The sequence below is a fragment of the Denticeps clupeoides genome, chromosome 4 (genome assembly GCF_900700375.1).
Source record: "Denticeps clupeoides chromosome 4, fDenClu1.1, whole genome shotgun sequence".
Taxonomy (NCBI): Eukaryota; Metazoa; Chordata; class Actinopteri; order Clupeiformes; family Denticipitidae; genus Denticeps; species Denticeps clupeoides.
Genome location: NC_041710.1, coordinates 11,324,852 through 11,349,614, shown reverse-complemented (window position 1 = coordinate 11,349,614; position 24,763 = coordinate 11,324,852). Strand labels below are relative to the sequence as shown.

Below are 24,763 nucleotides of genomic sequence, written 5' to 3'. Positions count from 1 at the left end.
CTACATTTGGTAATGTTGATGAGAATCTGTGTGTGTATGTAGGTGCTGGTATTTGATTTTGGCAGTGAGGTGTATGTCTGGCATGGTAAAGAGGTGACTCTGGCCCAGCGGAAGGTGGCATTCCAGTTGGCAAAGCATCTGTGGAATGGCACCTTTGACTACACCAACTGTGACATCAACCCCCTGGACCCAGGATGCTGCAACAAACTGATCCCAAGGTAGAACACAAGCTGTTAGAAGCACATATACACAAAGGAGTTATGTAGTTGTGTGTTGCTTAAGGGGGCTGTGCATCAGGGGCTGTCAATTAGGGTCTTTGTGAGTCTACGTGTGATATTTCAGCAAAGTGCTTCAGTTACATGTTCCATTCAGGCAGGGCCAGTAATAGCCAGTGAAAGTTCATGGTGGAATATCTGGAATAATCAATCAATTGAAACTGCAAACAAAAACAATCTGAAGTCTGATTGCTTCTCTGGAACCTATATGTTCTTGAGACAGAAGCTCCATTATTTCAAAAGATTTTATCAGAGCTGGGGTCCACGCAAGCTATCAGTAGATGGTGTCTGTCCACTTATAGGCTGAATGGCGTTTGTTTCTACCAGTCTCAGATGTATTTTCATTAACTATCAAAATGGAGATGGCTTTGCTGGCCAAGTGCCCCTCTGGATTTTAGAAACAGGGGACAACTAGATATATTATGAATTCTTATTTGGATGACAATGATGGTTTCTTTGCCTCGATATGTTGTTTTCTTTTGTTAATATGCTTAGAACATAGAAGGGTTAAGTTCACTTACCTAGGTTTTTTAGCCTTAAGGACTAAAGTATGGCCTGATCACCCCATACATTTGCTCAATTGCAGGAAGGGTCAGGGTCGCCCTGACTGGGCAATTTTTGGCCGGCTGACAGAACACAATGAGACAACACTTTTCAAGGAGAAATTTCTGGACTGGAGTGAATTTAAAAGATCACCCTCAAAGAGTGACACTGACCAAGTCACTGAACAAAAAGTGAGTTTCTCTGTCTTGCTCATGCATTGCTCATAAAACCATGTGCCTAAACATTATTCTGTTTATGCACCACAACCATAACATCTTTTAACACACCGTAAATTCAAGAGTATAGTGTGCATCTATATATGGGCCGCATCTTCAGATTTTTAAAAGAAAACCGGTGTCCTTGTTGAAACATGATATTAACGTAGCAAGATGTTACAGGAAAGATTTTCTTTACTTGCAATTAAATAAATGCAGGTAATGTCCACCACTACTTACATACCATAAGTGTTTTTTTCAGAACAGTGCTTTTAACTGAACTAAAGTTGTCTTCTACAGTATCGGAATTGAACCGCCTGAAGCTATGCCATTACATTTTATCTGCAAAAATACAGGAAATGCAAACATCATTGATCAGTATCGCCATCGTCGTCCTGTACACTCAACCTTACGTGCAGTTCTATTTGCTTCTTCGACAGCCAGACTGATCGCTTTTAATTTGAAAGTCACATATTATGCATTTCTTTGTGTCTTTTATCCCATAAAATTCCATAAATTAGCCGTATAGCTGTAAAAGCCGCAGAAAAAAGGTTTATATGCTTTAAATTTACCGTATGTCATAAATGTTAATGCAGTGGTATTTTTCTATCTGTAATATACATGTTCCACATCCTTCACCCCCATAAGGAGCATCAGGTCTGTAAAGAGTCTCCGTCTGAAGCCAGAGCGTACGATGTGTCTTTGATGCTGCCACTGCTGCAGACCCCCATCACCACCTTTCTAGATGGTCAGGACGTGGGTCGAGGCCATGGGCCAGTGGAGGGTGGCAGTGAAGACCGCCTGCGTTCGCTGGAGATCACCACGGTCTCAGTGGATGTCTGGCACATCCTGGAGTTTGATTACAGCAGACTGCCTAAGCAGAGCATTGGCCAGTTCCACGAGGGAGACACATATGTGGTGAAGTGGAAGTACATGGTGAGCACGGCAGGTCAGTGAACACCTTTTTCCTGGAGTCCTCTTTGTGTTGAAGTAGTGAGGCCTCATTTATTCATGAATAGCTCATGAAACTAAGCCCAGAAGGCCGGACAGAACAGCCCAACAAAACGTCTTACACAAGCGACATCACACAGTTTATCCACAGTCCAAAGCATAAGTGTTTTTTAATATGCGATTTGGTTAAGAGATACGAGATAATATACAAATAAATAGTCTGGGAAAAAATAGTGGAAAAGAGTGCATGAGAGTATTAAAAATATTGATGTATACATAAAAATATATGTGTGTTAATTACAAAATATATGTAAGTGTACAGCGTATGCTTAGCATTTATATATATATATATATATATATACACACACACACACACACACACACACACAATGGTGTACAGGATGTGTATGTTTGTGTGGTTTGTGTATGTATGTGTGGTCAGCTGTTGCAAAAGGTTGTGATACTGCTTTATCCAGAAAACATTGTACCTGCTTTCTTTGTTGATGTCTCTGTCTGCAGTGGGCAAGAGGCAGAACCCAGAGCAGGTGCGCAATGCTGGCCCTGGAAGGGAGAAGTGTTGCTACTTCTTCTGGCAGGGCAGGAACTCCACTGTGAGTGAGAAAGGAACCTCAGCACTCATGACCGTCGAATTGGATGAAGAGCGGGGTGCACAGGTACCTTGTGAACACCTAGTGTGTTGACTAGGAAAAGATTTTAAGCAATGTACTACATTTATTTACTCAAGTATGAGTAACGTTACTCCAAAATAACAATAGTCTAGTACAAGTAGTCATCCAAAAAAGTAAGCGCACAAAAGTATGTAGTGATAAGACTACTCACGTTCTGAGTAACTGTTTACTGTAATATCTCCTGTATGTTTGTGTGGATTGTGTGTGGTTATGGGACATGGCTACGTCTGATTGGTGAAATGGTGTCATGTGCTAGATCTACTGGCGGCACCTGTCTGGCAAAAATAAAGCATATCTAATCTATGGAATTCATTTTTTTTGTGTAAAAATTTGTAATGTAACCATCAATTTCTACCCTCCATGATTTGCACACCTGTTTTCTTCCCTTTCAGGTTCAAGTACAGCAAGGCAAAGAGCCTGCCTGTTTTCTGCAGTGCTTTAATGGTGGAATGATCTTGCATGCTGGGAAAAGGGAAGAGGAAGAGGAGAATATTCAAAGTGAGTATGAGATTTGTATTTGTGTGTGTGTGTGTGTTAAGGAAAATGTTGTTATTAAATAAATCTTGAATTCAAATAAAAAGCATCTATGTGTATTTAATGCAGTCTGCAATAATTACTTTTGGACACCACTAGGGGGAATTGAAAGGCTCCATATGTGTATGTCAGCTCTCGTTGTCTCTCCTCTGTACAGACGAGTGGCGTCTGTACTGTATCCGTGGCGAGGTTCCTGTTGAAGGCCACCTACTGGAGGTGGCATGTCACTGCAGCTCATTGCGCTCACGCACCTGCATGATACTGCTGAACATCAACAAAGCACTTATCTACCTGTGGCACGGTTGCAAATCCCAAAGCCACACACGCTCTGTCGCCAGGACAGCTGCTGAGAAGATTCAAGAGCAGTGAGTGTTTGCACACACACATACACACACATCTTTCTTATGGTCATTCACCACCCACCCCAGTCATATTTTTTCACCTATGAATTCTGCACGCAATGTCTTATGTTTAGCCACTATGATCTGTGAATTGTCCAAAATTCTGGAATATTGTGTAACGTTAACTCTGACAAAACTTACCCTATTTCTCTGATTGAGCATTTTGTCCCAAATTTAAAAAAAAAAGGTTACTTCTCAGCAGATTGATTAAATCCTGTGCAGATGTACCATCCGGGATGTGTGCTCTGTGACATGAAAAGTTTCATTTTGTTTTTTACCATGTTTTTATTTCCTAGACGACCACTGGAGGCAGGACTCCACAGCAGCAGTAATGTGACAATACATGAATGTGAGGAGGGAGAGGAGCCTGTGGGCTTCTGGGAGGCGTTAGGTCGAAAGGACCGGAAGGCCTACGACTGCATGCTGCAGGGTAGGGCTGCCTAGCCATGGTTCTGAATCAAGAAATATTTGATGAATATTATATTTCATAGTAGTTATGATAGTTATGCTATGCTTTTGTGTGCATGTGGCAGATCCCGGCAAGTTTAACTTCACACCACGACTCTTCCAGCTGAGTAGTTCCTCTGGAGACTTCACAGCTATCGAATTTTTCTACCCGTCCCGAGTCCCTAACCTGGTCAGCTCCCTGCCCTTCCTACAAGAAGACCTCTACTCTGCTTCACAGCCAGGTATCTGCACAGCCAAACACACAGTTAATCTGAACCCGGCACTGCAGATAAATATGACTATCTGTAGATATTTAAGGCACACAGATCAGACATCACAGGAACCCAGTGCACAACAACCTTGTTTTAATTTATAAAAAATGGGACAAGGACCAAAACAAAAGACATAAACACACATAATGTCTATTCACTCTCTAGTGCACTGCATAGTGGATTAGCCATTTCAGTCGGAAATCTGTACTAAAATCTGTACTAGGCTACTACTACCCATTGCAATGCTGTGATAGAGTTTATATAGAGTGCTGTTCCACTTTTTTCACCCTCCTATTATGGGATGGCAGGGGAATATTTTAAATGAGAGGAAATACAGGAAAGCCTCGTCAATGAAAATGAAGAGACATTGTAGTGTTTTTTTTGTACTGTAGTTTTCACATTTGGTCTCGTTTTTACTTGTTAACAATATTACATGATTAAAATATTATATTTCATTAGAATTATCACATGACTAGCATCTTGTCTTGTTAGCATCACATGTCATTTCTGTCATGTCATTAAAAAAACAACTAACTAACAGGGCCACTGTGCTCTCCTGCTGATTTCTCGTACTGGTGTGTTTTGTTTGTGTGTAGCTCTCTTCCTGGTGGACAACTTCCATGAGGTGTACCTGTGGCAGGGCTGGTGGCCACAAGACAGCGAGTGCACAGGCTCCGCCCGCATGCGCTGGGACGCAGACAGGAAATGTGCAATGCAGACAGTTCTGCAGTACTGCAGAGGTGTGCCACCATGGTGTACAGTTAGCTAGATTCTTTAATCAAAGGCGATCCTAGACTCCAGTCCTTTGTTTCAAACTAAATTCATTTAATTGACACAACCTATATTTACTATTGTAATTATGCAAAATGAAAAATGTATTATATCTTTGGTGCATTTCTTATCGTTTGCCTGTGATGAAATGAACTGTTCCCCATCTCCTCTTTGCAGCGAAAAATGAGAAGAAGCTTCAGAAGTCCTACCTGATCCATGCAGGGCTGGAGCCGCTCACCTTCACCAACATGTTCCCCAGCTGGGAGCACAGGGAAGACATCACTGAGATCACAGAGAGGGTGAGTGAGAGTCAGGCTGTTTATGCATTTATGTGATATTGAAAAGATTTATTTTTATTTATTCATTTGATTGTTTGCTTTGTGCCCAAATGTCAGTGAATCCAAGAGATTTTGGGGTATTTCTATAAGAGCATGAAGACCACTTGACAACCCCCGGTTGTGCTGAAAAATAATTCTAACATAATGTTGCTGATTAGGAGGCCGAGGTGTCAAATCAGATCATCTTGGTAGAAGACGCCTTGGCCCGCCTGTGCCAAAGCATCTATCCCCTTGCTGCACTACAGACGAGGCCACTTCCCCATGGTGTTGACCCCCTGCAACTTGAGGTCTATCTCTCAGATGAGGACTTTGAGGTGAGGTTACTCACTGCTTACACTGGCTGATTTTTTTTAACTGATGCAAAAATCTTCAAAACATGAAGAGAGCAATAATTAAAATTCTCACATACGGTCCTAAGTCCTAAAAGACACACATAGTACACATGTTTGGGTTCACCTTCAAATAAGATGCCTGAGTCAAAGCATTTTACCACCCAGTTTTTGAGATTAATCAAGTATGGCGAATTAGAGAAGTTGTGTTTTAGACAGCAAGGTGGTAGTAGCCTAGTGGGTAAGACACTCGCCTGTGAACCAGAAGACCCGGGTTCAAATCCCACTTACTACCATTGTGTCCCTGAGCAAGACACTTAACCTTAAGTTGCTCCAGGGAGACTGTCCCTGTAAATACTGATTGTAAGTCGCTCTGGATAAAGGCGTCTGATAAATGCTGTAAATGAGTGAGATATAGACTACTTTACAGATCTAATCTAACCACATTTTTACACTTTCAGGGTAGATTGTAGGGAATGGTGTGATGGTGAGTTGTTCCATTGTTTTCTTAGCTGATCTCATGTAGGCACAGAATTACTGTGATGTCCACGAATGAGCTCACATTCACATTCACTGAGCAACATCCTTTCCTCACCCTTTACCACTTCCTGTCCTGTTGCTAAGGGTATATGCCTGCCTCTTGGATGAGTGGCACTCATGCTTACAGCTTAAAAGTTATGTATTCTAAATTCAATAATAACAAAACGTTGTTATGAGATTTGCCTGTGTGCTGAATGCTTTTCACCTTCCGAGTGTTCAGATATCTGAAGTTAAGCAAAGTCAGATGCTATGTGGAAAATTTGTGTTAATAATGATTTATTTCTTGTGCCACAGAGGGCACTGGAGATGACGAGAGATGAATACGAGGTTCTACCCGGGTGGAAACAGGTGAACCTGAAGAAAGCCAAAGGACTGTTTTAGCAATCTAGTCAAAGGGGGGGTCATGGATGTATGTGGGTCCATGGTGACATTTGTGCCCCACCTTTTCATCTGTATCCATGGAGATTCCCCCAGCCTGTTTATGTGGGCCTGCTTTGGCATCTGCTGTTGATGTCATGTATTTATTGACACTATTGGTATGTTTGTGTATGTGTGTGTGTATTTGTGTGTGTGAATGTGCATGACCCTGGGCTGCTTCCTTACCCCATGGCCAAGCATTAAACAGCACATGCACATTCATTGAATCCAGGAGTCTGTTGCACTTTACGTTCAGGAGCAGAGGATGAATTTGTTCCAGCTTGCATTTCCTGCAGAAATGACCAGTGTCCAGACCAGAATTACAATCACTGTACAACATATAAAACATCTGATGGTCATCTGTAACTTCACCTTTTCACCTCTCTGTAAAAAATGTTTAAATAAAACATGTTGGACGGATGTAAGCAGAGTAAATGCAAAGCCATCATTTTTGGTCTCAGCTGGTCCTTTAAGTCTGATCTCTTCCAAAGTCTCCTGTCTCTTTTCCTTCAGGACACTTCTCCAGCAAAGACTAGATGGCTTTAAGCAGGCAAGTAGAAAGCTGGCTGCTTTCATCTGTCTAGATAAGAGGTACATCTGGAGATCAGAGAAGAGAATAAATCTTTGTCTGTCACTGGGCACTGCTTGCCTCGTGTGTTTACAAAAAAAAAAGGTTTAATAATTTGTATTTGTTTAATAAAAGGCGAAAACAGCAAATGATTAATGTAAGGATTTTTTTTTATGTTTGGTCTCGAGAGGTGAGTTTACAATGCCAAGTATATATCTACCTTTCGATGTGTAAATTACCTCAGATTGTCAAAAGGATCTTCGACACTAAAGTACGGGGGTCACTCTGCAGCATTTGTATTTTTGCATGCATTTGTGGAAGAGAACATTGATTTTTACTGTATAGTGCCTTGCTGTGTGTACAGTTTATATTCAGATACATACTGAAGGTATTCTTTAGTCAGCATTTCAAAGACATTATTTGTGATAAAATAGTAAACAATAAACATTGCCATTTCAGAAACCAAGCCAGCGGTTTTATTCCTTTTCATATAAACGTCAAGTATGATCAAGCTTTTAATTAACACTTTATTTTAAATGCAGCAATCGTTTAGTTTATGATCATTAATTAGATTGATGGGCCAGAATATTTTAAACACAGTCTGGATCAGACCTCTGAATCCCCCTACCAGAATGATTTTGCTGTATTAATGAATTTAAAATAGGTTTCACATCCTTATAATTGCTCAAAATTTACAAGATGACTATCTACTGAACACTCTGATTCAACCCAATATTTCTTGACCACAAAGCAGGAAGAGCCTAAAATATTTTTCAGGTAGTTGTTTTTTCAGATTGTAACATTACTGAGGAATAACCATTAACATTAATGGTTGTCAATCAGAAGGAATGGGTAGTCAATGGGGAGGTGGTTAAACCTTCTAATGTTTAATGACATCTGCACAAATCGGACCTTTCCTGCAATCTATCAGCATAAAACTCACCAAGGGCGGGAATATCATGTAACCACAGTTAACGCATATTTATGTACAAATCTAAGACCTGTATTTCAGTCATAGCCAACCACTCTCAGGTCGCCCTCCGTAAAAATGTCCCCCTTCATTTCGATCTCCATGAATGTGTTGCAGTCTTGCGCCCAGTCCTTTGAGCTACACTTGTTAGTAGGTTTGTGGCATCTCCTCATTCATAAAGAAAACACACACAGATCACATACTCTTTCTGTAGCATAGCTACATCTTCCTACAATCTGTTCTATCCTTCATGAAGACTTTGAGATCAGATAAATCTGAATTAACAGAATTACAGTGTATACGGAAAGTATTCAGAGCAAATCCCTTTTTCCACATTTTGTTATTTTACAACCTTATTCCCCAAATTGATTAAATTAATTTTCTTTCCTCACAATAAAACACTGCATAATGACAATGTGAAAACATTTACTTGAAGTTTTTACAAATTTTTTTAAATAAAAAAAAACGGGGAAAAAAATCACATGTACATAAGTATTCAAAGTCTTGACTCAATACTTTGTTGATGCACCTTTAGCAGAAATTACAGCCTCAAGTCTTTTTAAATATGATGCCATAAGCTTGGCACACCTGTCCTTGGCCAGTTTCATCCATTCCTCTTTGCAGCACCTTTCAAGCTCCATCAGGTTGGATGGGAAGCGTCGTGCAGAAATTATACGATCTCTCCAGAGATGTTCAATCAGATTCAAGTCTGTGCTCTGGCTGGGACACTCTAGGCAGCTTTAGAAAGAGTCCCCTTATGTATGATGGAGGGCTCTGAGCTCATTGAGACCTTCAAAGCAACAGAAACTATTCTGTAACCTTCCCCAGATTTGTGCCTCAACACATTGCCTTTGATTTCATGCTTGGTTTGTGCTCTGACATGTCAACTGTGGGACCTTATATAGAAGTTGTGTGTCTTTGCAAATCATGTCCCATCAACTGTTTTTTCCACAGGTGGACTCCAAGCTGCAGAAACATCTCAAGGATGATCAGGGGAAACAGTGCATCACCTGAGCTTAATTTTTTAGAAATTTGCTAGAATTCTGAGAAAAAAATTAATGTAATCAATTTGGGAATAATCCGATGGTTAACATAACAAAATGGAAAAAGTGATGTGCTGTGAATACTTTCTGGATGCACTGTATATTCTTATTGAGTGCTTTTGCATTTAGCCTATTATTATTATTATTATTTACAGAACATCTAAACCCTCTCTGATGAGGGTAAATATGTGTGCACACAAACCCTTGAATTGTGAGTGTGCAGTCTGGACACTTTGGTGACTCCCGCAGCTTCCGAATTCCTTCCTCCATTAAGAAACTGTCCGAATCAGCCACCAGCCTAACATCAAATTACATATAATCATCATCAACCCATAACACACACTCTGCAGTATGGAGATAGTTTAGTTCACAAATAAATATCACACCATTCAGAAATATATTTTTGAGTCAGCAACAAATGTTACAAGATTCACAAATATAATTTGAGACTTAATAAAATAAATGTAACAAATGCATTTCTCGACTCAAAGAAAATTTACATGATGCACAAAAGTCAGTGCAGTTAAATTTATTCATAAACCTGCATTTACATATTTGTGAATACCCTTACATTTATTTGTGGATTTTTGAAACTGACAGCACTCGATTCACAAATGTGTTGTTTTCAAAGGTAGCCAATCAAATGTCTCCAAAGTTTACTGCCAATCACATCAACTGATGTTTTGTGTCACTTGGGGGAGAGCAATATTCCACTCAGGATTTGAGACTTATCACGCTGTGCCACAGACTCGGCAAAAAGGAATCAAGCAAGTCAGTGTGATGTGGGCGATTCCTGCTGGTTATGGTCTATTGGGACACGTCCGTGATAACTGATTTTAATCTGATCACCCTGCACAAATTTGCTTTAGTTTTATGACTTTTTCGCCCAATTAATTTTATGAATTTTGTGTTTTCGCAATTCCTTACAAGAGACCACAAAATATATATGCTGGTTTGTGAATGGTGTGATATTTATTCATGAATTTTGAAACTAAACTCCCTAATGATACGCAATCACAATAAAAGGGATTCCTTACAATATTTCTTTCAGATTGTCACAGGCTTGTATGAGTAAGAGAATGAGCCCAGGCCTCATTCAGACACTTTACCAACATTTTAACCTTCTTCAGCTCAGGCACAGAGAGCAGGAAAGTCAGCAAAGCATCCACATGTTCATCAAAGCCTGGACCACTATGGGACATGAAAACACGAACAGAGCACCATCATTGCAGAATCACAGGAACCACTGGAAATATGAACGTGTTGAGTGAGATCGAGGCTCCTCACTCTTCAAATAGACCCTTTGGTGTTTGAAACCTCTGCAGAAAAGATATGAAGTTGATGTCTGGGGGCAGTGGCAGGGTGAGTGAAAGGTATGAGAGAGATATCACTGGGGCCAAATAGCCTAATTTAACAGTCAGGCTGAAAGAAAGTACAAAAATGTGACTTAAGTTTCACCAAAACAAGAGGCTGATAAGCATTTATTTTCTTTTAATAAAAACATATTTGGTCCTTGTAGCTACAACCACCTTGACAAATAAACTACAGAACAAACACTGATTTTTTACATTACATTCAAGAGAGAAAACAAATGTTATTCATCTTGTTTACCTGATGCTGCTGTCTTCTTTTTGAATTGACAGAGATGAGCTGAGGCTGTCTGAGTTAAATTCACCATAATCCACCTTCACGCTGAAAAAGATTTCAGTCCGCATGTGCATCTAGTGTCTGATAAACCTGGGACCTGACTACTAACTAGACCTGACACAATTGTTCGCGCAATAATTTATATTCATTTACTGATGTAGGAGATGTAAATAAATAACTACTTATCAACACTGTAAATCAACTTTTTTTTGCTGAAAATGTATTTTTAAGAATTTGTGTATACTATCCGTAAGTACTATACATAACATTTTTGATTTTGCCCTGCACAACACCAGTGATCACCGATAAGAACTAATTAATTAAATTACAATTATGTTACTTTAATGTATTCAATGATGATGTTAATTTCAAACTCGTTATTAAAGGTAGTATCGGGCCACAGGGCCACAAGGTGGCGCTCTTTCCCCATCCTGTCATGTGCTGATCATGTTCACCCATTCCTCGTGTTTTATTATTAGGGAACTGTGTATAAATCCTCCTGTGCGTTCACTCTGTCCTGTGTCATCCTCACCAGGTGTCTGTTTCTACAGTTTATGTTTTCGGCCACTGTGACATTTCCTTTTGAAAAATAATTCTCACTCTTCACCATGTATGGAGTAACACATAAACGATGTCGACTCCATCAGATCTTAGGTCTTACAGACTTGACGTCTTACGTAGTTGACAAAATGCTTTACAGTTGCTCATGTACAACATATACATTGCAAATACATAGTCATCATTTGCATATTTTTTGATGTCACACTAAATGTCACACTAAATCCTTTTTTTGTCATGATTTACAAGGCCATTCAAATAAATGCCCAGACCTGTTAATATGCTGACCGTGGCAAAATCTTTTTTTTTTTTGTCTGATCCCAGCATTTAAAAACAGATCACCTAAAGATCTTACCTACAGATCAGTAAACCAGGACAAGACTGGATGAGGGAGAAAACTGCAGCAGCCCAAACCTCAGTCATACAGTCTACCTCCAGTTCCACTGACTTCAGACCGGACAAAGACCGGAGGAAGGACATCAGGACGTCCACATGCTCTTCAAAGTCTGGACTGCTAAGTACACAAACATACACAAAAACTAAATGTGGATTGTACTCTAAATTATCTTTAGACGTAATTTTGATTAAAGCCTTTATTAATAATTATTCTCATTGGATTTGTTTGGGAATACGTGAGAAGCTTGACGTCTGAGAAACTGTCCTTGTCAGATTCTATTGCCTTTGGGCCACCAGTTGGCACAATATCTTGTCTCCCTATTCTAGTGCTAATCATCACCTGCTTGCATGTAAACTGCCCTTAGTCTCCAGTCCATGTCAGTTGAGCCTCATTTATGTTAAATAAAGAGATGTTCAAGTTATGCACTTGTGCCTTGTGCCCTCCATCTAGAATTTTTAAAGACTTTTAACACATTTAGATCATACTTTTTATTCAAAGCCCAGAATATTTGAAGGAAGTCTTTCCAGTTGAAGGTTTGAATGTCTGAGAATGTCTGGAGAAGTGAGACACTTCTGAGGATTTGAGAGGACACAGTTCTCTTCTGGGTCTCCTCATCAGCTCCTGACTCTTGATTGGAAGAGTTGTGTCTTACAGTGAGTCTGAAATATTTAGAAGAATATAACACATAATTAACTTGAAAATATACAATGGCATTTAAACGTTAAGGGGCTCAGCTTAGGGGCACAGGAGAGGGTGTCAGGACAGGTAGCCCGTACCACAGCATTAAATCTTCTTGTTTTCCATGAAAAACATGATGCGATTACAAAATATTACTGTCATGATCTGGACCGGCAGGGGTTGACTCCAGATCCGGAATCCGGACCGGAGTTTCATGTTTGTCCTGTGTAATGTTCCCTGATCGTGTTCACCTGGTGTATATTTCTATAATTGTATAAAGCTATCCTGTTCGTGTCTGTTCGCCGTTGGGTCATTGTGCGTGTTCATGTTCCCTTGTCTTGTGTGTAGTTTGTATTAAACCCCTGTCCTGTGATCGTGCGAATGCGTCCTCCTTCATGCCATGTCCAGCCCACCCGTGACAGAATGACCCGACCACGTGGACGCAGCCGATCTACGCCCCGCTGAGATCCAGGGAGCCGTGGATGGTCGGGAGGACGTCTGCTCCATAGTTCCATGTTCAAGATTCCATGTATGGACGTCCCCCGACGCCGCCGTCTCGTCCGGATTCCAGCGACGCACCTCCGGTAATCGCCAGTTCCCCGCCATGATCCATGTCAGGTTTTTAATCAGTTCCCCAAGCGTGACAGACTCTCAGCGGCCTACGAAAGCTACCGTGGGGTCGAGGAGACCGGTTGCGCAGTTCAGGTGCTCCCAGCGTTAACCGAGACGAGGGAGGCGGCGAACTTTCCAGCGGGGCGTGCCGGAGACTGACCGGAGTGACGGTGCCTGCGGACGGCGGACAGGATGCCGGTCCCTCACGGACGAGCCGTGCTTTGGCCCGGGCCTGACGCCGCCGGTGCAGGACTGCCGCCACTCGTCCTTATGGACTCCTCCCCCCTTTCATTGACCGTTTTGTGGGCACTCCCAGTGGTAGTGCCTTTGAGGGGGGAGTACTGTCATGATCCGGACCGGCAGGGGTTGACTCCGGATTTAGAGTCCGGACCGGAGTTTCATGTTTGTCCTGTGTAATGTTCCCTGATCGTGTTCACCTGCTTTCTATTTATATAATTGTATAAAACGATCTTGTTCGCCGTCGGGTCATTGTGCGTGTTAATGTTCCCTTGTCTCGTGTGTAGTTTGTATTAAACCCCTGTCCTGTGATTGTGCAAATGCGTCCTCCTTCACCGCCATGTCCAGCCCACCCCTGACAATTACAGAAATAACTGACTCTCAACTTTTGAATGGTTGCGTATGTAGACTTTACTCTGATCCTTTGATAAAGACCAAGCATTTTCGGGATTAATAAAGTGTTTCTGATTCTGATTGATTCTGTTATCATTGAAAGAACCTTACATCAAGTTTTCATCATTGAACGCCAAGAGTGATGAGCAGACACTGTCATCTTCAATGTCTGTCTTCGTGTCCACTTCAACACTAAGTAGTCATCAGTTATCGTTGTACAACAACAGCATAATGTATTGCTCATGAAGGCAGTGAAAGAAAAGCAGCTTCATTTCAGGACTATTCGAGTCTTTTATTTCTCGACTGAGTTTTAGAATCCATTCCTCCAGCTGAGCCTGAACTGCTACAGCAGAGACGCTGAGACTTTCCTTGAATAAATTTGCCATTTCTTGACCTAAAACTTCAAAAAGGAACTGAAGGACAGGTACCAAGCATGGAACTGCAACGTCTGGGTGACCTGCTTCTGCAGCATGCTTCCTCAGTACTTTCTGAAGATCGACGGTGTTTTTTATAGTGTAGAGGAGAGCGAGAAAGGAATCTTGAAAGCTGTCATGCAAACTCTGCATTGCCCACTGGTAGCTTCTCCACTGCTGAAAAGACGTACACACCACAGAAGTGTTAATGGGATGACGGATAGCCTCAGACATGGAAACCTCATTAAATTTCACTTCCTTTTCCAGCATCCCCCTCTCAGCTAACCGGCCCAGAATCCTCAGCAGAGAGCGAACGGATTGACCCAAGACCTGGCAGTGATGCTCCAACAGAGAGAACAAGAAGTAGACGAAGACAGAAGCTGCGGTGTATGGTTCTTTTTTAATGAACTCTCTGAACACTGTGCAGACACTACAGCAAACTGGAGGGATGAAGCAAGCAGCAAATATGGGTTCATTTGCTTTCACATGCTCATAGACTTTATCACAAAGTTTATTATCATCAAAGAACGTCTGGAAGAACATCTTCACATTGTTCTCAGAGAAACCCAGGGACTTGGCGAAGCGCTGAGGGGCTTTGATCAGCTTTCTATATCTTTCTGAAGCAGGCGGCCTGGTGGTGACCAGCAGGAGGGACTCGGGTAGAATATCTCCCTTCAGCAGGGCACTCAGGGCAACCCCGGCAAGCGCTTGGGTTAATGGGTCTTCAGGAAGTGGGATACTGGCTTCTTCCAGGGGGAATTTCAGTTCATCTAAGCTGTCTATGAGGAAGAGAACCCGCTCTGGTGACCTCAGTAGCATCTGCGGCATCACCGAGGAAAACTTCTCACAGCAGCTCAGAAGGTCCATCAGACTCTTTTCCCCAGACAAGTGAGTGAGATTTTTACAATTCAGGTGAAACACAAAATCAAGTTCCTTCAAAAGGTTCCCTGATGCCCAGTCACACATGATCTTCTGTATGGTGAAGGACTTGCCATGTCCAGAGTTGCCCTGAAAAATGATGGCTTTTGGAGCATCTCCACGGCCGTCGGGGCCGAACAGCAGAATTAAGCCCACACTTTGGTACGGGTCACCGGTCCCGCCACCCTCTCCTTCGAAGCCGATCTCCCCCTCCCTGCCACCGTGCTCGCTTTGTGTCCGGACGATCAGCAGGTCAGTGTAGCGGTCAGCCAGCAGGATCCGTTCACCAGGGAGGCAGCTCTGCTCTGGTACCATTTTATACTCAGCACGAACTGACTCTTTATACTGAAGAATGACAGCATGTTGATCTAGACACAGAAAAGCGGAATAGGAGGTTTCTAGGGTGTGGCATCGTGTTTTTATCTTGGCTGTAATCGTGGGTAGATGCAATGAATCAGCACATTCATAAAAGGCTACTTTTTTTTTTTTTAAGAAAACTCTTGGTGTGATTTAGACCAAGTTTGCACAATCACTGTGAACATAGACATGAATTTCTACTAATATTATGTAATATTTTAACAACAGATTACCAGAAAGGGGATGTGATCTGATTTCATCCAGTTGACATAAACATTTTGCAATAGTTTCTTTCCCACCGGCGATAAAAATAGCTACAAGATTTCCCCACAATTAAGTTTTTTGTTTTCCATTCACACATAATTTTGGTAGAAAAACATTTTTAAAAACGCATGTAAAAATTACTCTCCACAGTTTTTAAAACGTTTTTTTAACTACTGGAAGTGCTCCATAAATATAAAGATTTCTCGGAGAGTTGAATCATTTAGATCCCCCACGCCCTGGAATTCCCCTACCAGATTCCCAGCAGGACGCGGGCAGCTCCATGTTTCCTGGAGCTGTTTACTGCCAGCCACTGCGTGTAAACGTGCGTTTTCGCAGCTTCGGTATGTACGTGGCCAGTAGGTGTCAGAAGAGACGTCACAACAACTTATTTCAATCGTCTTTTAATTCATCTGAACTGAAAGGTGTTACACAAGCCACATGCACTATGTAATTGATGGCTAAACGTGAAGACATACTTTACGAAGGACATGCCTGAAGCTTGATGAGTCTTATTGGAGGACAGGTTGGCCGATGCCACGGTGCAGTCCTTGGCTCATAACATATGAGATGTTATTACTTGGCGAAAAATAAAAAGGAAAAATGTACGTGTGTGTGTGTGTGTGTGTGTGTGTGCCAACAGGTGAATCAGGAAAGTGTCGTTTGCTATAAAAGTGTTTCTTGAAAAGACTCCCCCTTGATTTGGATCTCCACAGGTCGGCTGCAGTCCAGTCCACATTGGCCGCACTCAGAGCAGAGATCAGTGGGTTTGCTGCATCGCCTCCTTTATATTCAGAAAGGAAACATGACCATCACACTTCTGTATCCATAAGCAGAGAGCAATACGATTCAAACAAGGTACTATATTGTTCTCCTTCAAGTGCCTCCAATTGATTAAATGAATGATCATAAAGCACATACCCATCAAGGATAAGAGTGCAGTCTGAACGCTTCTTTGCCTCCTGCAGTTTCTTGAGTACTGTCTCAAGCAGTAGACCCTCTAGAGTACTGTACCTACCAACCATCAACCTAAAATACATTTTTGATCATTAGTTTAAAAGCAGAGCACCAGTGCACAATGAAGCAAAATAGCCTCAAATACACTATAAGAAAAAAAACTGTGACTGCACAGTGAATGTTACTTGATCATTCACAACCTAGTGATAAACATAAGCCATGTATGGAAAAACTACATATAATATAAAAACAGATCATTAATGTTTACAGTATGCATATTAATGATCTGATCATGCATTTAATAAGATTACAGTGAAGTTTTGAATGGTGGATGTCACAATAACCCTAACACCAGATGTTAACACCAGGATTTTCACAAGTTTAAAAGTAATTCATTTTCTGATTTTAGGCAGCACCTTGGTGGATCTTATCATCCAGGATCAATATGAAAGGACCCATATACTCATGACATAAACAGAACATTGAGAATCAGTCTTACTTCACTTCCTCCAGAGTGACACAGGCTTGGATGAGGGAGAGAATCCTGTCAGCCCAACTCTCTGTCAGACACCCCACCTTCAGCTCCACCCTCCTCAGCTCACATACAGAGTGCAGGAAAGAAAACAGAACATCCAGATGCTCATCCAGTCTTGCAGACAAAAAAAAACAAAAAACAGACTTAACCACAAAACGACTCACATAGTTGCAATTTAAGTGTGAATTTATTTGGACATACTCTTTTGTAAATCTTTTCAGTTTCTCAAACCCCTGGAAAAAGTCCATCCAGTTTATGTTAAACACTTCAGAGGATCCTAGGAAGGTTAGTGACACACGTGAGATAGCCACCAAGCTGCTATCTTCCACAGTCAGTCTAAAACCAATGGAAAAAACACTTCAATTAATTTCTTCAGTTACACAGCTGCTCAAAGTGGTACAGTGGTGGCCTAGCAGTTAAGGAAGCAGCCCCGTAATCAGAAGGTTGCCGGTTCAAATACCAAGCTGAGCAAGGCACCGTCACCACACACTGCTCCCCGGGTGCCTGTCATGGCTGCTCACTGCTCACCAAGGATGATGGTTAAAAGCAGAGGACACATTGTGCGCACTGTGTGCTGTGCTGCAGTGTCTCACAATCAGTTCAGTATAGATTTTTTCTATAATTAACCCTTTTAACTGAACATATTTCCATTTAGAGAAGAAGTGGCCTCACGTGAATGTGCTGATTTGCTTTTCCAAGCACAGAAAACAGCACAGATTCTTCCCATCATTCTCTCCTGGTCCATCCACAGTAAAACTGTAAACCAGAGCACAGGGCCAACATCAACACTGGAACACCACCCGACCCTTCCAAATGGTTTAAATAAAGGGCGTTTCACCTCATGTACTCCAGACTGGGGCAGGTCTGGATGAGAGAGAAGATACCCGCAGCCCAGTGCACAGTCAGAGCCTTCAACCTCATCTCCAGCCGATTCAGTCCAGAGATAGTGGGCAGGGACGAAAACAGAGGATCCACACTGTTGAATGCAATGCAAGCTAATGCAATACAACCGAACAGAACAAGATTGTCACGATGAACTCTACCTTTCATGTGGAGCCTTCAGTGCATAAGAGAGCTGAAGGAAGTCTTTCCAGCTGGTGTCAGGCGTCTCTGAGCCATAGGACTGGTACAGTGAAATGGATGAGACTGTTGGCTCTGTCCAGTGGTTCTTCTGCCCCTGTTGCATCTGTCTGTGTTCTATGGTAAGCCTGAGAACCACAGGACATTGACATTTACAGTTACTTTCCATTATGTGTCATTTAAACATATTTGTATGGCTGAAGCAATCTTCACCTGAAGCTGCTTTTGTCTTTTCCTGCAGAGAGAGATGAGCAGAGGCTCAGTCCACCATCTTTCTGGTCATCCATCTCAACACTGCCGTAGACAACAACAACATTTATTTCTTATATAGCCCAAAATCACAAGCCCTATTTTTGACAAGCCCTACAGTTGACAGAACAGAGCAGGTTTGCACACTTCAACTTCCCACAACCAGAAATACCCAACAGCTCCTAAATTATATCTCACGGAAAAAGGATGTCTGCCGTCATTGTCATATTCAAACACCACAATGCCCACTGTCCCATCTGGCAAGTTGGTCATAAAATGAGGTTGAGTCAGAGACATTGGCAAACACAAACACAATCCGCCTGGCTTGTTTGGCTTTCAAATTTGGAGATGTCATACTTTAAATCCACTTACTTCATTAGAATACAGCCACCAAAGTTGTTAAAATGTAGGCCAGCAATTCTAAAGGAGCCTCACATTCAAACTTGATCACAGGAATCTCTATTTTCCCGAGTCTGTGCTGATTAACTGCAGTGAGCGGCTCCACGTACCCAGTGTACTCCAGACTGGGGCAGGTCTGGATGAGGGAGAGGATCCCAGTGGCCCAGCTCATTGTCAGACAGCTCACCCTCAGAAACAGCCTCTTCAGGTCTGCCACAGAGCGAAGGAAGGAGAGTAGAAGTGCCACATGCTCGTCAAATCCCAAACTGTTGTCGGGTAAAACACAGAGAAACCAGACAGTGTCGATATTTCTGTGTATCAGATTTTATGCAGATTTATTGGGCAGAGGGGGGATATATATTTTTACTGGATAAACTGGCTAGGTAGTGAGTCTCTCCTTTCTTGAATACTGTGAACTAGCCAGAAACAACTTTCATGTGCACAATTAAACTCTTGTATCAAAAACATTCCCCTAGCCCATTTTCAAGTGGAAAAAAATTACTTTTTATTCACAGCGTGAAGCTTTTGAAAGATGTCCTTCCATGATAAGTTAAATGTGCCAGAGGAATGTGAGAGGACCAGTGACATGTGAGTGAAAGCTGGTTGGCCCAACAAATTGGATTCTTGAGTGACGTCGTCCTGTGTCTTTGTTGAATTCTGTTCTACAGTGACCCTGCAAAGCAGTCAGAGAAACCAACTTCAAATCATAGATCAGTAGAACAATGATACCGATACTGTTAACCTCAGTCTCACCTGATGGTGGAGGTTTGTTTCCTCACAGACAGAGCAGAGGAGAGAGTCTTGCCATTGGCGTCCTTCAGATTGTCCACCTTGATACTGACAGTAAGAACAGACACTCTGCTTATTCGTAAATGCAGACCGCATTTTGAGACTGAAGAACCTCGACCAAGGACAGCTGTTGACTGGGAACATTTCTATACCTATTATAACAAGTCTGCAAGTCAAAAGCTTTCTGTTTGAAGCTTTACCTTGTCCTTTCTTCAATATGACCTTTACAAACAGTGGCATCGAATTTTACTCCCCTGGTGTTGGTCATTTGTCCACTTACTGATATTTCTTAGTTTGTAGAAGATAACATGGACTAAAAGGCCGATAATAGTTGGTGGGAGCCTTGATTAAGAGTATGTTTAACTTTTATGAGCCAGGATTAATAATTTCCCTGCAGCAGAAAAATATCTAACGTTAAAAAACATTTAAAATGATGCAATAAAAATTATTAATACATTTATGGTCATTATGAAAGTGAAATAACTAAAGAGGCCATCCGCTGAGTAAAACATGCTTTATCAGAATTTGCCATGTTACAAATAGTCAAAAACAAACAAGAAAGTCACCTCAGTTCCTTCTGGATCTTTGCCTTGCCTAACACTGACAGCAGATCACAAATATCCAAGTCAGAAAGGCTCGAAACCTGCAACCTTCAAACAGCATGAAATTAATAATTAGTAAATCAAGCTTCACAAGCATGTTAAGATGTTAAACAGATGTATTCTGTTCTTTTAAATCAAATCGCAGCATAGCAGGCCCCACTGACAACATATTCAAACTAGTGAAAAGGGAAAGGAAAAACCTGATAAAATGATTCCATTAGTCTCATGGTTTGTGGTTCGGGTGCACATATCAACACAAAGTGGACGGTTGATGCCCCCATACACAGGAAAAGGTTGATGAGCAAATCACATTCAAATCACAAGATCTCAAACCATCTTAACCACTACGGGAGATTTTATAGGAGAAGACACCAAATGAAGGAAATTCTGGCAATTTCTTGTCCGTCTTTAGGTGAACATCGATTTTGAATTTTACATTTATTTCTGACAGATGTCCTGAAGGCAGCTATCATACTCACCGCAGCTCCTCACACCTGCACAGTGCAAACTGCAGCATCTTCAGTTTGTCAGCTGTTAGGTTGCACTGCGTGATGCTCAAGCTCCTGACCACTGGACAGCACTGCAGACAGTACATCATCACCCAGCAGTCTGTTCTCTTCAGAGGGATGCTGAACAGCTCGATGCGCTTCATTCTGTCCATGGCTCTCTTCACAAAGTCCGCTTCATGGAGCTCATAGAGACAGTGGAGGATGAAAATGTCCTTTCCTGCCATCTGATAGCTGCTCCTGACCTGCTGGATGAAACCGGGCGTCAGCTCCTCCAGTTGAGCTCGAAAGGAAGAGGCAGAAATGTCAAGAGTTTCCAAAAGTGAGGTTGCCACTTCCTTGTTTGACAGGCCATACAGAAACTGAACAACAGGCAGCAGGTGAGATTTTGTCAGGTCTTGCCCTTGGGCAGAAAGAAAACGTGTGATTTTGTGAGGTTCTTCTTTATGCACCAGCAGGTACAGGAGGGCTGCAAAGAACTCCTGAAAGCTGAGGTGCATGAAACTGAACATTGTCCGCAAGCTGATTTTTCTCTTCAGGAGGAACTTGCACAGAAAGGGAACACTTGTTGGTTCAGAGACGGCCTCGGACACTGTCCTCTCATCAAACAGGACTTGTTGTTCCAGCATCCCCTTCTCTGCCAGCTGGCCCAGGTTTCTCAACAGGTTGGGGACAGGCTGACTCAAACCCTGGCAGTGGTGCTCCAGGAGGGTGAAGACAAAATGCACAAATATGGAGGTTGTGGTTTCAATCTCTCTTGCTACTTCCATGTCCGTTTTAAGCTGCTCTCTGAACACCGTGCAGACGATCCAACAGATGACAGGGATGAAGCAGGCGGTGAAGAGGGTTTCATTTGCTCTAACATATTCATACACCTTCCCAGAAAGCTGCTCATCATTGAAAAACCTCTGGAAGTACTCCTTCACACCATCTTCTGAGAAGCCGAGGATCTCTGTGAAACGCTGCGGCCGTTTCAGCAGCTTGTTCAGCCTGTCTGCGGCTGTAGATCTGGTGGTGACCAGCAGGGACGACTCAGCCAGGACATGTCCCTTCAGTAAAGCTCTCAGAGTTGCATCGACTGGAGCCTGGGTGAAGGGGTCATTGGAAGGTGATGTGCTGGTTCCTTCCAAAGGGAATTTGAGTTCATCAAAGCCGTCTACAAGAAACAGCACTTTTTGTGGTGAATGCTGGAGTGTTTGAGATACCGCTGCTGTACACCTCTGATTGCAGTTCAGAAGATCCCTAACGCTCTTCAGCCCAAATGAGTGGTTGAGTTCTTTACAATTCAGGTGAAACACAAAGTCAAATTCTCTGAAGAGGTTCCCTGAGGCCCAGTCACACATGATCTTCTGTACCGTGAAGGACTTGCCATGTCCAGAGTTGCCCTGGAGAATGACGGCTTTTGGAGAATCTCCATGGCCGTCAGGTGCGAACAGCTGATCTACGATGATGCTGTGGTACATTTCACTGGCTCTGCTGCTAAGAACATCGTGAAATCTCTCTCCTCTGGAGCGGATCTCCTCCTCCCTCTCGCTCTGGCCTCTGTGCGTCTGGACGATCAGCAGGTCAGTGTAGCGGTCATCCAGCAGCACGTGTTCCCCAGGGAGGGAGTTATACTCCTCAACCGTTTTATACTTAGATCTTATTGACTCTTTGTACTCCTGGATTATTGGGCTGTCATCTACAGTAGAAGAAAAAGCAAGACCACAAGACTAAGAATAATCAGACATGTTTTAATCTAAAGAAAACAACAAAAATGTATTTGAAAACAATACCATCCATGGAAGTATGACATCCACCTAAAGAATCACAATCCTCTCCAATGGCACAGTCCGATTCTTTTTGAGATGCAATAATAATGAAATGCAAAAAAAAACAAAAAAAAAACAAAAACAAAAAAAAACAAGAGCAATGGTATTAAAAGACTTAACAACAATGACAGTTCTTTGGTGTGAACATTAAATATATACAATGCCTTTCATCAGCAAATATGAATATCCAAATATTCATTTATGAACATACTTGACAAACTATGAAACATTTGCTCTAAATGTGTCACATATTTTCTGATATCACAAGAGATTGGTCTATCAAATGTTTAGAAGCTTTTTCTCTAGCTAATTTAATCTTATCTAGGAGTCTTTAGCTAATCTTAGTTAAACAGACTCTTTCCATTTAAAATCCAGACCATCTGAAACCTTTTAACTAGTCATACCCAGATCCTGGAGCAGGTGAGGGTCATGGACCCTGAGGGCAGAGTAAAAGGCGAACTTCACTTGCTCTCCTCCAGCGTGCAGGGCTCGGAAAAGCTCCCGCATTTTCTCCTGGCTGGTTCTCGCTGCGTGGATCTTGGCGTACATCTCCCCACTGAGCATGCTCCGCGACAGCAGCACATCTGCCAGGGGCATCACCAAGGAGACCCTCTGAATGAGCTCGGCTCTGTGCTTATCCACAAAGCGAGCGCCTGTCATGTATGAGGACAGCTTCAGTGAAACCCAAGTGCCGACTAGTCAAATTCACAATTAATTGGTTGTGGTCAGTTTTCGATCCAGTCCTGTTGACCGGTCCTGCCTTGTTATTTCCACATTATTATTCTGATTATTCAGTCTTTAAGTAAGTATTTCAATTGTATTTTAAATTATGTTTCTGTACTTGACTATTTGAATTAGACTTGAATTATATATACTAATTGATATTCACATTCAAAATTTAAAACATTATAGAAAGTGAAGAAAGACGGTTTTAATATTTTAGTGTGATATTTATTTGCTTGCTTTTCCAGTTTATTTGACAGTTGAGTCATGGCAACTGGACTTTCTTTATGGTAGAGACGTTTCATTCTGCATCCACAGAACTTCGTCAATCTGAGAGATGTTGGCTTGGCTGGGGGAACAAGTAAACTTTCTTCAGATTGACAAAGTTCTGTGGAGAACAGGCATATTTCCCAGTTTATATATTACATTAAATTCACATATTATCATATACAGTGTGTGTGTATATATAATGACAGTGAGTGTAAATATAGTAAATAGAGGGGGTTTCTTACTCCGACCGGTCGACTCCATGACCTCCGGATTGACCCACATTTTAAGGCACGACGATCGAGGATAAACTTGTGAAGTTGTATCCCAGCCAACCCATGGCCGGTGAAATCAGACCGAGCGTTGGCAGCCGCAACTTTTCCTGGTCGCTTATCAGAACGCCCCTCCTGCAACTACGCGTCATTTCCACGTCAAGCGCACAACCCGCGGTGTTGCCAGATTTGCAAGGTTTAAGCTAAATTACTGAACCTGTGCACATTTGTTCAAAAATGTAGTTTTGCTATTCAGTAATATAGTTTACATTTATGTTGAATCACTGTTACCCAAATTTTCAGGATTACCAGATTCGGTTACCAGTGCATTAAATGGGACACACAGTGTAGCCTACAGCTTATATAAAGGGTAACAGGCAGACCAGTAATAATACCAGCAGCCATATATCCATCATGTTTGGAAGAAACAGAACACACCACATAGTAGAAGTCTAGTGGGTTAGACACCTGCCTATAAACCAGAAGACCACAAAGCCACAGTGTCCCTGAGCAAGACACTTAAAATACTCTCAATAAGGGCATTTTCATTTTTATGGAACAATACTCTCCCATTGAAACACAATAATATTTTATTTAAAATACATGGTGATTCAAATACAATACAGATATTTCACAGGGATGATATTTTCTCCTTTAATATCCCGAAAGGGATTAAACAATTGTATACTCTCTCTCTCTCTCTCTCTATATATATATATATATATAAAAAAGTAAACATGCTTTTGTGAACAATTTTACTTAATATCATGCCAGAGATTCACAATGAATTCACCCTTGA

The 24,763-nt window shown here is 41.8% G+C and overlaps 2 protein-coding genes across 15 annotated transcripts in view; one reads left to right on the top strand and one right to left on the bottom strand.

Moving 5' to 3' along the window:
• The window catches only part of svilb (supervillin b), a 47,452-nt gene extending 39,696 nt beyond the window's left edge, over positions 1-7,756 (top strand). For 10 of the 11 annotated variants that reach the window (XM_028975846.1, XM_028975847.1, XM_028975838.1 and 7 more), the window contains 12 exons: positions 43-218; positions 862-1,009; positions 1,682-1,982; positions 2,504-2,658; positions 3,066-3,171; positions 3,365-3,572; positions 3,905-4,038; positions 4,142-4,297; positions 4,924-5,067; positions 5,276-5,397; positions 5,595-5,750; positions 6,600-7,756. In XM_028975846.1, the coding sequence (XP_028831679.1) occupies positions 43-218; positions 862-1,009; positions 1,682-1,982; positions 2,504-2,658; positions 3,066-3,171; positions 3,365-3,572; positions 3,905-4,038; positions 4,142-4,297; positions 4,924-5,067; positions 5,276-5,397; positions 5,595-5,750; positions 6,600-6,686 (1,893 nt within the window). In that variant the 3' untranslated portion in view covers positions 6,687-7,756. Of the gene's footprint in view, positions 1-42; positions 219-861; positions 1,010-1,681; positions 1,983-2,503; positions 2,659-3,065; positions 3,172-3,364; positions 3,573-3,904; positions 4,039-4,141; positions 4,298-4,923; positions 5,068-5,275; positions 5,398-5,594; positions 5,751-6,226; positions 6,253-6,599 lie in introns of all 11 variants that reach the window. The other variant, XM_028975842.1, reaches the window with a different exon arrangement.
• Positions 7,757-16,162: 8,406 nt separating this feature from the next.
• On the bottom strand, positions 16,163-24,086 carry LOC114788700 (NACHT, LRR and PYD domains-containing protein 3-like). 4 transcript variants are annotated; one of them, XM_028977527.1, is made up of 16 exons: positions 23,938-24,086; positions 23,107-23,355; positions 22,667-22,729; positions 20,865-22,572; positions 20,350-20,433; positions 19,748-19,831; positions 19,497-19,667; positions 19,105-19,260; positions 18,560-18,640; positions 18,310-18,474; positions 18,105-18,242; positions 17,939-18,022; positions 17,468-17,602; positions 17,231-17,380; positions 16,696-16,803; positions 16,163-16,558 (listed from the first exon to the last, which is right to left on the bottom strand). In XM_028977527.1, exons 1-16 carry the CDS (start codon positions 23,975-23,977, stop codon positions 16,441-16,443), a joined length of 3,534 nt encoding a protein of 1,177 aa, XP_028833360.1. In that variant the 5' UTR covers positions 23,978-24,086; the 3' UTR covers positions 16,163-16,440. The 4 variants fall into 4 exon arrangements, 3 of the variants coding, with proteins under 3 accessions (XP_028833360.1, XP_028833361.1, XP_028833362.1); XM_028977528.1 differs by having other exon boundaries at positions 23,107-23,286; XM_028977529.1 differs by lacking the exons at positions 16,163-16,558; positions 16,696-16,803 and having other exon boundaries at positions 17,317-17,380; positions 17,468-17,499.
• Positions 24,087-24,763: the final 677 nt, after the last annotated feature.

Coding starts and splice junctions, on each gene's coding strand:
- LOC114788700 (XM_028977527.1), bottom strand. CDS start 23,977: ATGTGGGTCAATCCGGAGGTCATGGAGTCGACCGGTCGGA. Junction 22,573..22,666: donor ATGTCATACTTCCATGGATG/GTATTGTTTTCA, acceptor CTTCTACTGTAG/ATGACAGCCCAATAATCCAG. Junction 19,668..19,747: donor AAACAAACCTCCACCATCAG/GTGAGACTGAGG, acceptor ACTGCTTTGCAG/GGTCACTGTAGAACAGAATT.